At 41.2% G+C, this 13,922-nt stretch overlaps 1 protein-coding gene across 1 annotated transcript in view; it reads right to left on the bottom strand.

Annotated features, from left to right (window-relative positions):
* Window positions 1–1,200: 1,200 nt before the first annotated feature.
* LOC119782061 overlaps window positions 1,201–13,922 on the bottom strand; it is a 29,402-nt gene continuing 16,680 nt past the window's right edge. The window contains 2 exon segments of the mRNA XM_038282826.1: window positions 1,201–2,866; window positions 3,182–3,285. Of these exon segments, the coding sequence (XP_038138754.1) occupies window positions 1,201–2,866; window positions 3,182–3,285 (1,770 nt within the window).

Raw genomic sequence — 13,922 nt, 5'->3', positions numbered from 1 at the left:
GGGCTACAGCAGCATAAGACCACACCGGGTGCCACTCCTTTCAGCTAAGAACAGGAAACTGAGGCTACAATTTGCACAAGCTTATCGAAATTGGACAATAGAAGATTGGAAAAACGTTGCCTGGTCTGATGAGTCTCGATTTCTGCTGCGACATTCGGATGGTAGGGTCAGAATTTGGCGTCTACAACATGAAAGCATGGATCCATCCTGCCTTGTATCAACGGTTCAGGCTGGTGGTGGTGGTGTCATGGTGTGGGGAATATTTTCTTGGCACTCTTTGGGCCCCTTGGTACCAATTGAGCATCGTTGCAACGCCACAGCCTACCTGAGTATTGTTGCTGACCATGTCCATCCCTTTATGACCACAATGTACCCAACTTCTGATGGCTACTTTCAGCAGGATAATGTGCCATGTCATAAAGCTGGAATCATCTCAGACTGGTTTCTTGAACATGACAATGAGTTCACTGTACTCAAATGGCCTCCACAGTCACCAGATCTCAATCCAATAGAGCATCTTTGGGATGTGGTGGAACGGGAGATTCGCATCATGGATGTGCAGCCGACAAATCTGTGGCAACTGTGTGATGCCATCATGTCAATATGGACCAAACTCCCTGAGGAATGCTTCCAGCACCTTGTTGAATCTATGCCACGAAGAATTGAGGCAGTTCTGAAGGCAAAAGGGGGTCCAACCCGTTACTAGCATGGGGTACCTAATAAAGTGGCCGGTGAGTGTATATTGTATTAACATACAACGGTGAAAGTAAGTAAGCTGGAAAGATTTGTTTGGTTTATTTCAGTCTTTTGCAGAGTGAGCATTTGTAAGATCAAAGTCAAAAGTCAAAAAGTCAAAAAGCCTTTATTGTCATTATATTCTGTGACAGATACAATGAGATTTGGGACTTCCATAACAGCTACCGTGAAATAAAAATAAAATAAAAAAAAATATAAAAAATATATAGATATATTAAAAGGAAAAGGAAATGTAAACAGTTACAACAAATATATATAAATATATTAAAAGGAAATGTAAACAGTGAAAAGGAAATGTAAACAGTGAAAAGGAAATGTAAACAGTACTGGCACAGATTGGGGGGGGGATAGTGCAAAACAGGTGTAAAGTGACCGACAGTGCAGGTCGGAGTTGAGGGGGGGCAATGGCTTGGGGAATAATGCAAACCAGGTGAAAAGTGTCCGTCAGTGCAGGTCGGAGTTGAGGGCGGCAATGGCTCGGGGGAAGAAACTGTTCTTGAGTCTGTTTGTCCTGATCCTCATTTGCCTGTAGCGCCTTCCAGAGGGCAACAGGTCAAACAGGGTGGAGCCAGGGTGGGAGCTGTCCTTGGAGATGGCCCTGGCTCTGCTGAGGCACCGGGTGGAGTAAATGTCTGCCAGGGAGGGGAGAGGGCGGCCGATAATCCTCTGCGCTGCCTTTATCACCCTCTGCAGCCTCTCCCTGTCGGCAGCGGTGGAGCTGCCGAACCATACTATGATGCAGTAGGTCAGCAAGCTCTCGATGGAGGAGCGGTAGAAGGCCAGCAGCAGATCAGAGTTGAGGTTATACCTTCTGAGGATTCTCAGGAAGTGTAACCTTTGTCGGGCCTTCTTGATGATGGTGGTGATGTTCTCTGACCAGGTGATGCGGTCAGAGATGTGGACGCCGAGGTATTTGACGCTGTGAACCCTCTCCACCTGCTCGCCGTTGATGAAGAGGGGAGCTGGCTCAGGGCTGTGCCTCCTGAAGTCTATGATGAGCTCGTTGGTTTTCTTGGTGTTCAGAGTCAGATTGTTCTCTGAGCACCAATCAGCCAGCTTCAGGACCTCCTCTCTGTAGGCAGCCTCGTCGCCCCTGGAGATGAGACCGACCACAGCGGTATCGTCGGCGTACTTGATGATCCGGTTGTGGTTGTGGATCGGTCTGCAATCGTGGGTGTAGAGGCAGAAGAGGAGGGGGCTCAGCACACAGCCCTGTGGGGAGCCGATGCTCAGCGTGCGGGTGGAGGAGAGGTGTGGGCCAACTCTCACAGCCTGGGGTCGGTCGGTCAGGAAGTTGTTAATCCAGGCACATGTGAGAGGGGGGAGTCCAAGGGAGCCCAGTTTGATGATGAGTCTGTCCGGGAGGATGGTGTTAAAGGCCGAGCTGTAATCCACAAAGAGCATCCGGACGTAGCTCTGCTGCTGCTCCAGGTGGTTCACAGCAGAGTGGAGAGCTACGGCAACGGCGTCCTCTGTGGAATGGTTGGCCCGGTATGCAAACTGTTGGGGATCCAGGTGTGGGGGGAGACAGTCCTTGATGTGCTGAAGAACCAGCTTCTCAAAGCACTTCATGATTACCGGAGTGAGGGCCACTGGGCGGTAATCATTCAGGCTGGTGATGGCAGACTTCTTCGGCACCGGGATGATGGTGGAGGTTTTCAGGCGGGACGGAACGGTGGCTTGGGCCAAGGACAGGTTGAAGAGCCTGGTGAAGGTGGGGGCGAGCTCGCCCGCGCATGCTTTTAGCACCTTGCCAGGGACTCCGTCGGGGCCTGCGGCCTTCCTGGGGTTCACTGCCAGGAGCACCCTCCTGACGTTGTGCTCCTGGACAGTGAGTGGGGGGGTGTCAGCGCTGGGTGGGGGAGGGGACAGGTTAGGGACAGGGGAGGGCCGCTGGGATTCTCCAAACCGAGCAAAGAAGCTGTTTAGCTCCTCTGACAGCTGTGCGCCCTGTTGTTCAGTTTGAACGACGCTGCCCCTGAAGTTGGTGATCTCCTGGATGCCCTGCCACACCTTACGGGTATTTTTACTGGACAGGTGGGACTCCAGCCGTTGTCTGTGGTCTGCTTTAGCCTCTTTGACCCCTCTCTTCAGCTCAGCTCTGGCAGCACTATACAGAGTATGTAAACATTGTAGCCTATAGGGAGCCAAAGGTGCCAAAATGTGCCCCTTTGAACATGTATTTGGTAAAAAAAGTCTCAAACAATTGTTCTGTGGTGAATTCTCCTCACTAGTCTCCTGTCTACTAAGCCTAACTTTACAGTATTCATATGCAAACCTAAAGTCACAAGACTAACACCTAAACCTAACTTCACAGGACTTAGAAGTAAATCTAAAGAATCCAATGGTCAAATAGATGTAGTTCCCCACAACTCACAATAAATCATGGTTCACAGAATGTGGTCTAACCCCAGGCATGTCCCACAAGGGGGAGGCACAGGGGATGGCCCAGGGGATGCTGGGGGGACCGTATCTGTCGGATGGCCCTGGAATGCCTCGGGCTTTCCTCAGAGGAGCTAGAGGAGGTCTCTGAGGAGAGGGAAGTCTGGGCACCTTGCTGAGATTGCTTCCCACTGTAACACTCTCACAGAGAAGTGGAAGGACTATAAATAAAGGAAAATAAATAATACTTTATTTACTCTTAATGTTTAGAAATGGCATGGTAAAAAATATGTATAACAGTGAATTGAAAGATCTTAACTCATAAATAAGACTTTTTCAGTACTAACTGTGTTTTTGTATGTCGTCCTCCACTTTATGTTTGTGAATTTCTTTGTAAAGCTCAGAAATGCACACATGCATAGGTCCTCCTGGTTGTACCAATAACTTCAAACCTCTTTTGAAGCAAAAATGTAGAAATCAGAACGAGGCCTTTCAATTCCTTGTGGAGACAACTGAAAGAGTGACAAACCTTTTTAAACTTTGTATAAGTTAATATTTGCTGTTTCAGTGTTGAAATAAAAAATCTTTATGGACTTACACAGGATATCTTTGGGATAATAGGATTTTTGCTGATAAATTGAAATAATAAAGTAAGCAAAACTTTTTAAAGGCGACAAATACTTTTAGTGAGCTTCACAGAAGTGTGTTTGTTTTGTTTTTTCTCTGGAAGATAAATTCATCTCTAAAAACCGAAGGATTCATCACTCAAATTAATGTTTGATGGATTATGAAACTGATTAGGAAGAGCAAATGTTGCTGGTAGAGCAAATTTAGAAGTCTAATGAGAAGCATGTATTTATGCACCAACTGTTTGTTTATACCTATACTCAGTGTCCTCATTTATCACAGCATTAAATATTCGTTAAATTTATTTAGAGAATTAAAGATTTGAAACATTTAATGAATATCATCTTAGCAGTCTCTTAGTCCTTGTGGTTTGGGGTTTTAAGAAGAACAAAATATTTTATGATTTGTTCCCTAAGCTTAGGTTTAGATCAGATTAGTATTTTTTTAATTAAATTTTAAATCAGCCCCAAAAAAAAAAAAACCTGGAGAAGAAAAGCTGAACAGTGGCAGAAAATAATTATATTTGATATTTTCTCTGTATATTTAAAAACAATGTTATATTTATTGTTATTTTACCAGATTTTTTTGTATTTCTTTTTTTTTCAAAAGATGTTTTTGAGATCTAAAATACTCACTAGAGTTTGAGGAAAATGAAAATCTTGAAACCTGTTTTACAGTAGTGCAAACTCAACATTTTGCCATCCCTAGGCTATAATACAGCAGTGAAAGGTAATAAGCTGCTCTAAAGACAAGTATTCATGCAGAGACAAGCTGCTGAAATAGCTTTGAGTTGCATTACTATCCAGCCCTTCAGCGAAACAATTTCCAATGAATTACAACTCTGTAAAACATAAAGTCATAAAATTCTTACCAGGCTTTTTAAAGTGTCATATTAAAATCTTCTGGAGTGCTGTGCAGTCATTGCCAACTAATATGTACACCCTAAGTAATGTCACTGAAGCATAAGGATTTTAAAGGTTGCTGGTTAAAATCTTAAAATATATATATTTTTTTTACCAGACATCTATCGTGTCCTCTGGAAGGGCTAATCCTGTCCCACACTTTGACAGTACTGGAAAGCTTCCGGCTATGTCTGTGTTGAGAACTGGCCGAGTGTGAAATAAGCAGCGGAGAACGAGTCTTTTCACATTCAGAACACAATGGATGAACAAGCAAAGCTTTAATTAAAACTTAATCAAAGCAAAACATACTCAAAATTGACATTGATATTAATCTACCCAGGACTCTCAAAATACAGTTTATAAAGTGTCCAAACAGAGATGGAAAAACTTTGCATCATCTACCACAGAAAGCAGTGCCATCCCCTGTGTTGCTTGTCACTATGGTTACATCATAACCTACTCCACCTCATTCCTATATAAAGGCTGATATGAAAACAATGTAAACATGTGGTGAAAACATTAAAGAAGTGGCCTACTAGAGCAGTAGCTGACCTCCAGTTTTTTTTAGAAAGCACATACTGGGACGTTTTCAGGACTGTGACAAACAATCTGAATTGCACAGAGTTTACAGAGGCTGTGACATCCTAGATCGCAAACCACACCTCACCCAGACTTTGTATCTTTGCTTTGCAAATAAGATAAGCCAGTTTGAATGTCTTTTCACAAGCCAACTGATCATTGTGTCTCCTCTACTCACCCTCCGCTCCACAGCATTGTTTTTCCTCCTCTCTCCCTAGAGTAGGGCAACTCCAACTTCACTCCACCCCTTCTCCTACTCTCTGCATTTCATAGATAATATCAACAGACTGTTTAAAAGGCAGAAACCCTGAAAAGCAGCTGGGCCAGACCATGTTTCCCCATCCACCCTAAAGCACTGTGCTCATTGGCTGTCTCTGGTGTTACCTATGGGTGTAAATCACACCATTCATGGCGATTCGATTCAATATCGATTTTCTGACCCAACGATTCGATTATTTTCGATACTCAAGAATACACGATACGATTCAATAAATTTTTTTTCTTTTTTCCTTACAGGCTAGACAGTGTTTCACATTTGAAATAAATCAATGAAGCTGTAATATCGTTATGCATTTCTTTTGAGAAACAGCAGCAAATAACAGAAGTAGAAAAGTTGCACTCCACTTAGGCCTATTAAAACCTCATTCACTGAAAAATAATAATACCCCTGCATTATAGATTCTGAAGGCCTTGCATAAAAAAATACTGCACAACATCAGTGCAATGAGTGCAATGCAATACCTCGGCTCCAGACGTTCCCACCCCCTCCACAGACGCTCCGCTGCACCTCTCCCAAATTGTAGCTGACCGCAGACAGGAGGCCTGCTCGTTTGGTTTTTATGACCGACATTGAAGAAAACAACTCCTGAAGTTTGACCTTCTAGAAGAGCGAGGAGCGTGAGAACACTGGGACCCTTTTTACCTGAATCTCCGCTCTTTTTGGCCCTCATGTCCCTCTGTCGTCGGAATAAACTCGCCCCCACTTCCTCTCCGCCTCGACCGTATCTAAACCCACAGTGTGTAGCACAGACCACGCTTCAATATTGAGCATAAATCAATCATGTCTATGTCAAGCTTGCTGCAACACACTGCTTTAAGAGTATATTCATGAAGCGAGGTAGGAGGGCAAAATAAGTTTAGTGCCACCGCAGCACGGGAGGGAAAATTACGTCCAGGAGCAAATGGATAAAAATAGGCCGAAGGAAAAAAATACATATAATAAAAAAAAACGAAAAACATAAACATAGCGGATGTATCGATGCATCGGATCGTCGGCTGTTGGATAGATGCATCGATGCAAAACGATTATTATTTACATCCCTGGTGTTAACAGATGTTTTTAACACCTCACCGGAGACATCACATGGCTTCAAAGCCTTCATCATCATCCCTGTTCCAAAGAAGCGAAAAACCAGAGGACTAACTGATTTTAAACACGTCGTGCTGACCTGTGTGCTAATAAAGTCCTTTCAGAAACTTGTGGTGACCAACCTTAAATCCATTACGCACCTACTTCTGGACCAGGTGCAGTTATCATACAGAGCGAACAGGTCTGTGAATGATGCAATATACATGGCCCTCCACTACATCCTGCAAGTCCTGACTCCCTGTGATGGTCTGAGCGGTCAAAGGAAGATCAGGCACAGGTTTAGATCCAAAAAAGTCTTCTTTTTATTGAACCCAAAACAAAAAACTGGGGTCAATAAAGGACAAATTACAAAGTTGGGCCCATAAAAGAGGTCAAAGTAACAGAATTTAACTCAGGCTAACAAAAAGACCTACTGAAACAAACAGACCTGCTACATGACACAAAGGGAAAACTTAAATACTGGCTGATCAGGCCACATAGAAGATACAAAGGGGGAAACACAAAAAAACCTAACTGAAATTAACAGAGGAAAATCCCATTCCCCCCCTCTTGCTGACGAGAAGTGGTGTAAACCAATTTGCAGCTTCAATGGGCTGGCTCCACCCCTTCTCCACCTCTGTTCTCCTGAAAGACTGGAGCAGCCAGCACTGAGGTGACTCAAAAACAAAGATTAAATCAAGCAGAACATAACAGTGTAAACTAAAATGTGCGCACTTATTCTAGAATACAGTGTTATGCCTTACAAAAATTTTGTAAATTAAATCCTAAATGTAAAGAAATCCCAATATAAATGAAATTAGACTTGCTGACTTAGTGTGTGTTGTGATTGAATGTTACCACATTTGGGTGGCTGTAGTTGCAGCCATCATACTCCCCAAGAACATAGACCAGAATTTTGCTCTGCTTTCAATACCATCATCCAAGCCCTGCTGCAGGACAAGCCCTCCAAACAGAGCATGCCTGATTATACCTGCAGAAGGGTTACAGTCTTACTGAGGAACAAGCATCAGCACATGAAGCTGGTAAAACAATACTATGATTCCAAGACTACCACTGTTACCCCTAAATTCTGAGTTCTTTCCCCTCTCTTTTTTTTACTGTGCATATAGAGTTTTACCTCCAACCACCAGCTTGCCAAGCTCCTTAAGTTTGGGGATGACTTACACGGTGGCCTAGTGGTTAGGGAATTTTACTTGAGATCCAGAGTATGTGAGTTCAAACCCCACTCCCACTGACTGCCACTCTGGGTCCCTGAACAAGACCCTTTACCGCACACTGCTCCCCGAGTACCACACAAAGGCAGCTCACTGCTCCCTAAGGGGATGGGTTAAATGCAGAGGGTTCATTTCGTTGCTCTGTACTGGTGACAGTGTAATGACAATAGAAAATAAAAAAATAAAAAGCTGGAAAAAAATAGACCAGACACCACTTTCATCTCTATGAAAATGCTCATAGAGATGAAAACTTAAAAAAAGAGTGCCCACTCCCACACCTCTTCCTCAACTCTCCAGTCACCACCAACCAAAATCCAAGCTAAACACCACCCCTTCACCAAGAAAGCAGAGCAGAGGATGTACATCCTGTGGCATCTGAAGAAGATCAGCTTGCCAAAGACAATAAGGGATTGCTTCGACTTCGCTGTCACTGAGTCCATTGTATCCCTCTCTATCACTACTATGCCCAATCATCTGGCATGCTGTCGCTGCCACCAAAGCCAGGAGCAGATTGCAGTATAACATGCTGTGTCTAATCTAAAAGTCACCATGGAGTTTTTGTTTTTTCTTCATTTTTTCTGACCCTTAGCTGCCAAAACTTCAAAATATAGAAAGATTGTCCATTATCTATTTGTCGTTTTAGCTGTTGGGGAACATAAAAGTCTGCTAAAGGTTCATCACGCTTAATATTACTAGAGTCATGCTTATTGCCTATTAAAAATACAACTGAAGCTCAGTAAATGGAACACTATGAGAACCGAGAAGCAATTTCTAACCTCAAATCCAAAACTATAGTTGCATTAACTGAATTACTGTATACACAAATCTTGTATCACATCAGTTTAAGAATTTTATGATTCAGTAATTATTCTAGTGATTCAGGTCACTGTTTTTCCATCACTACAGCATATGTAAAATATTTAATCTAATTTCGTATTATTTTGTGTTTCTTAATGCCATATCATTCTTTCTCTGTAAAAAGTTACACAATATTTCTCATAAAATTGCAATACATCTTGCATTTGTTTTCCAAGCTATATATTTCTAAATGTATTTGTTTCGTATGTATATTTACTTATCTGTATGTAGCATCTGATTACCAAAGGAAAAATTCTTCATACATGTGAAGCAATCCCTGGCGTTAAAGCCTTTTCTGATGATGGAGTAACAAGAATGGATCATATGCTACGTTCAGAACGCACACAACAGAAGCAGCAAAAAAGCTTCTGCTGCTTCATTTTGGATGCTTGTACATATTAAGGTCTGACACACCTCAAGTTCATCTTTGACGCTCCTGAAGCACGTCCAGTAAAGTGTGTACAGATGCTTCTGCTGCTCCTGCCCTCCATGGCAGAGAACAGCTGGTATATTTGCTGTTATCAGTGGGTAAAAAGTAGTTTTATTTTATTTTTAAGTAAGAAAGTACACTTAAAAAACTTGATCTGTGGATTCCTTTTATTAAGGTTATGATTCTGCCTTCAAATATTTTCTGTCAGAACAGCACAAAACCTCCTGTTCACCAGTGCTGCTCTGTCACTGGAATTCCCCTTCAACAGCAGCCTCTGTTCCAATTGCCTCTTGGGGGTTTTCCGCTACTGTTCGTGGCGTCTGGAAGGGGTTTTTCATGTACATAATCCAAACGGCTGGAATAATAAAAGCGAACATTTGTTGACAACAGGTTGTGACATTTTAAGTTAATTTATGCACTTATAAACAGTTTCATGAGAGTGATCATAGCGATCTGCATCAGAGGTGCTGTGTCTGTCTACCTGCCCGCTCTCAGATCAGCTTCTCTGATTGGTTGATATGGCACATCAAGCAGCAAAAGTTCAATTTTTCCAACTCCAGCAGCATAAGCTTCTGAGCAGCATGCTTATGAGGCGCTGCTTCAGCTTCTCAGATGTGTCAAGATGCGCTGCAAGAGAATATTGATCCAGATTATGAAATGGATGATCACAAAATATAATGGATTGCTCATTGGCATTAAGGACACTTCTTATAAAAATGTCATTAAAAACCTGTCCATAACATTTCAGATGATGGACACAGAAACACAGACAGACCAACCGACAGACAGACACATACACAAACTCCCTTAAAAAGATAATATCCTTAGCTAAGAAAAGTAAGGAGCAAAATCTGGGCAGCCAGCTGTCAGTCAGGGTTGAAATGACGTGTGGAGCTTTTTTTTTAGATTAGAGCTTCTTCTAACCAATGTACAAAGTATTTTTTTCCTGCACATAATGAACAAATCACAGTAACAGGGTGCTTTTCTTTAGCCTCCTCTCAGTCTGTGTTCCAGGCATGCTGAACACCCGCCCACATTGCAGCTTTTCAGCCAATCTGTGTCATATATTGCTCCTCTCAGCCAATTAGCATCACATATGCGAATCTCAGTTTCCCTCTGATCCCTGCAGTGCAGTGATCGATTTGAAGCAATGCTCTGTGTTAGTGTGGCAAGGTACGCAATGGGGGTCAAGTAAAGATTCAATCCCACAGACCCATCGTTGAAAATCGTGCACACTATCCAGTCAGCCAAAGGGATATCTATCATGCCAGGTAGCCACGATTCATGATCACTCAGAGGCATAGTGACAGGATCCCACACTATCTTTCCCCCTCTTTCAACAAGTATGCATTCTTGCTGTGTGTGTCCTGCCACCACCATTTACAAATCTATGGACCATTTTACCAGTTTGGGCACCAGACCTGCTCAGGTGGTCAGACCTGCTTGGGCCCTGCGCATCCCAGTGACGTTGCGCTATATGATTAGGGGAACTTTGCAGAATGACCTAAATATAGTGCTTGCCCAGACAACGATAATGTGGCAGCCGTGTGTCCAGTTGGGAGCATCACTTAGTGTTAGCATGTCTACTGACAGATGAAGTTTTACCTGATTGATAACAAAGTAACAAAAAATCTGTTTATGGTGAACAAAGTAACTGAAAGACCATGAAATAGAGGGGGAGACATGGGTAGTGCCATATTAACGCAAGAACTCCCAAGAACATCATTTTGATGGTTCTGAGATTTTAAAGGGAAAGAACTTTATTTACATTAATTATATGTTGGTCATGTTAACTGACCCTTCCTGTTACTATATTTCCTTTATTTTCACGTAGTTTTTTAATAACATAAAAATAAATATGGTTCATTTTACCCTGATCTCCCACAGCCGTCATTTTGAGTTGCATTGTAAATTCCTCCCATGGTTGATTGACGTTCGGTACCGTTGTCTAGCAACCAACATTCTACCTAGAACTCTTTAGTTAATAAGGAAAAATGGCTTTCAGAAAAAAATGTAACAGCGAAACAGGCTTTGGAAATGCTTGAAAATATTGATGATAGTGATTTGGGCGAAGAGGGAGAGACCGATGATGACAACTGGCTGGTAGGAAGCAGCTCAAATTCTGACAGCAAGCCAGAGGATAATCAAAAACCCACGGGAAAACGCAAACGTATCAGTGACCCATCAGACAATAGCGAAACTTTTGTTCAAGTTTTGCATAGCACCACACCTCAGCCGGTACACTCAGCAGCCCAAAAGCCAGACCAGAGCCTGTGGTCTACTATAATCACACACAGGTTGGCATGGAAGTGTTGGATCAGATGATTAGAAAGTATTCCGTAAAAGGTCCAACCTAAAGGTTGCTTGTGGCTGTATTTTACGATCTCCTGGACATAGCAGCTATAAACGCGTTGGTTTTGTTCGGGAGCTGTTTGAACATCGCTGTCACATGCATAGATTTTACCCTTGAACTGGTAAAACAGTTGCTTGCCAACCACATGTGCTCCGTAAATGCTTCAGCGCAGCACAAAAAAATGCTCATATGATGTTTGTCATATATGTGAAAAGGTGGTGTGTGGGAAATGTTTGGTTGTAATCAATCAATTTCTGTAAATAAAACTGTAATTTCAAACTTTGAACCTGTGTAGTAAAACAGATTTATATTTAACACAATTTAACCGCAAACAATAATAGCATACAATACAGCCTTTAAATATATATATATTAGACCTATTTAAGGTTTACATATTCACAATGGGTTTATAACTTACACTAGAACCATTTCAGTTGAAAACATCATCACTACTCATATGTTCTGTTGGGAAAAATGTCACCCATCAAATTGACTACCAGTGGCAGTTCTTGTGCTGTCAGAATTCTGAGAGTCTCAGTGGCTGCATTACTTATAACTTTGCGTCAACAACAACCATTCGTTTTCTAAAAGTAGAATAATTGTTTACTTTGTATAAAATCTCTATGGAAGTCATTTAAGATGTTCTATTTGTCCTCCCCTGCCCTCAGATCTTAATATAAAGAATAATAAGAAGCACTGAGACTTTTTGTGCCACGTTGTTAAATGGCAGAGCACAGTCTGTCTTTAGACGGCAGTGCTTTCCTTCAATACTGAGAATGATTGTTTTCTATTTTTGGGTACCTTAGGTCAACAATGACATTTTAAATAGCAAATACAGGTAATAGTGTGTTGAGTCAGGTTAGCACATAATGGCAAATAATAAGGACAAACAAAGAATTGCTATAAATTAAATTATATAAATGAATAAAAAACAAAACAAAGTAAATTTAAACAAAAGCATTTCAGATTTACCATAATCCTTAGCAAAAACGATTGAACCAACAAACCCCGAGAAGCTCTTAAACAATACTTTGACTGGAAAGTGCCTGGCAAAGGTGTTTATGTCCCTCAATACCTTTTTCACCTTGTGTGAGGTAACACCAAACACCACCCTGAATGAACCATCTCCAATGTGAAAACATGGGGCTGGTAGCATTTTGCTTTGCAGATAAAAACTGATCAAGGTTGTAGAAAGATTGATTTAGCTAAATACAGGGCAGCCCTAAAAAGCTAAAAAGATGTAGGACTGGTGCAAAGGTTCAACCCGAAGTTAAAACAAAAATCTTAGACATACAGGCAAAGCTGCAATGTAATTATATAAAAAGCCCAGATTTGCATTCCAACAGATATACTGTAGCAAGGCTTAAAAACTTTATTGATTTCTTCATGGCCAAAACAGGCCACTTGCATCCAACTGTAAAAGCTAATTTCTATCCAATTTATGAAAATTAAATGAACAAAATAACAATTATCCATTCATCCATCCATCTATACCCTCTCATTCCGTCTGGTTAGTGGTGGGGCCGGTGCCTATCTAAAATGTATCAATAAATAAATAAAAAATCTAGATAAATTCACTATCTTCAAGTTTTAACTTCTGATGACACCTCACCCATGGCATTCTCTTCCCAACTAAGGATGATTCAGACTTTTTTTTTCTGACACTTTTTGTATTCCTTTGAATTTATGTATTGAATGAAACTCTTACAAAAACATGTTTCTTGTTGCAATGCCACAAACTAATTATTAATAATAATAATAATAATAATAATAATAATAAAGGGTGTACAGGATATAAAGGGTACAGCTTAACAGATACCGCAGCAACTAATAAATATAAGTTTTCTTCTCATATAATTAAAAACAGTTACGTTTCAACTTTTTTTCAAACTATTTTTAAATGCCACCATTGAAAATTGTTGATCAATGCTGAATAATTGGTTACTGTTTGAGTCTAAAGGGAAGAGAAAGTCACACTGTGAAAATCCAGTGTGACTTTCAAGGTTTCACAGAGACAAATCACTGCCGTGAGAAATTGAAAAAATATAGGGATGTAATTATAAATACTAAAACATCTTTCTAAGGAATATTCTACCATTGCTCATGGATCTTAATGGGTTTTCAGGAGTGTCAAATCAAAATTTTGTGAAGCACATCCACCCAAGCTCACATAGATGAAAATAAATGTGCATTTTTATTTATACTCTGAAAGTAAGGTATTTCCAGAAAAGGAAGCGACTAGTCTGGACTACAGGCCATTTGTGTTTCCACTGCAAATCACCCAGAAGTTAATTTAGGTTCTTGTCACAGTTTGATGATTCAAAGCTCTCATCACTTTATTCCAATTTCTCTTCTTCCCCACATTAATAACCAACACAGGCTCTTATCTTTGTGCCTAACTTATTTATTTTACACCTTTCTTTTTTTTCTGCCTAACAAGCTACCTTTACTC

Source organism: Cyprinodon tularosa, unplaced genomic scaffold (genome assembly GCF_016077235.1).
Source record: "Cyprinodon tularosa strain WSP-4 unplaced genomic scaffold, ASM1607723v1 ctg188, whole genome shotgun sequence".
Lineage (NCBI taxonomy): Eukaryota > Metazoa > Chordata > Actinopteri > Cyprinodontiformes > Cyprinodontidae > Cyprinodon > Cyprinodon tularosa.
This window is presented reverse-complemented; position numbering and strand designations above follow the sequence as displayed.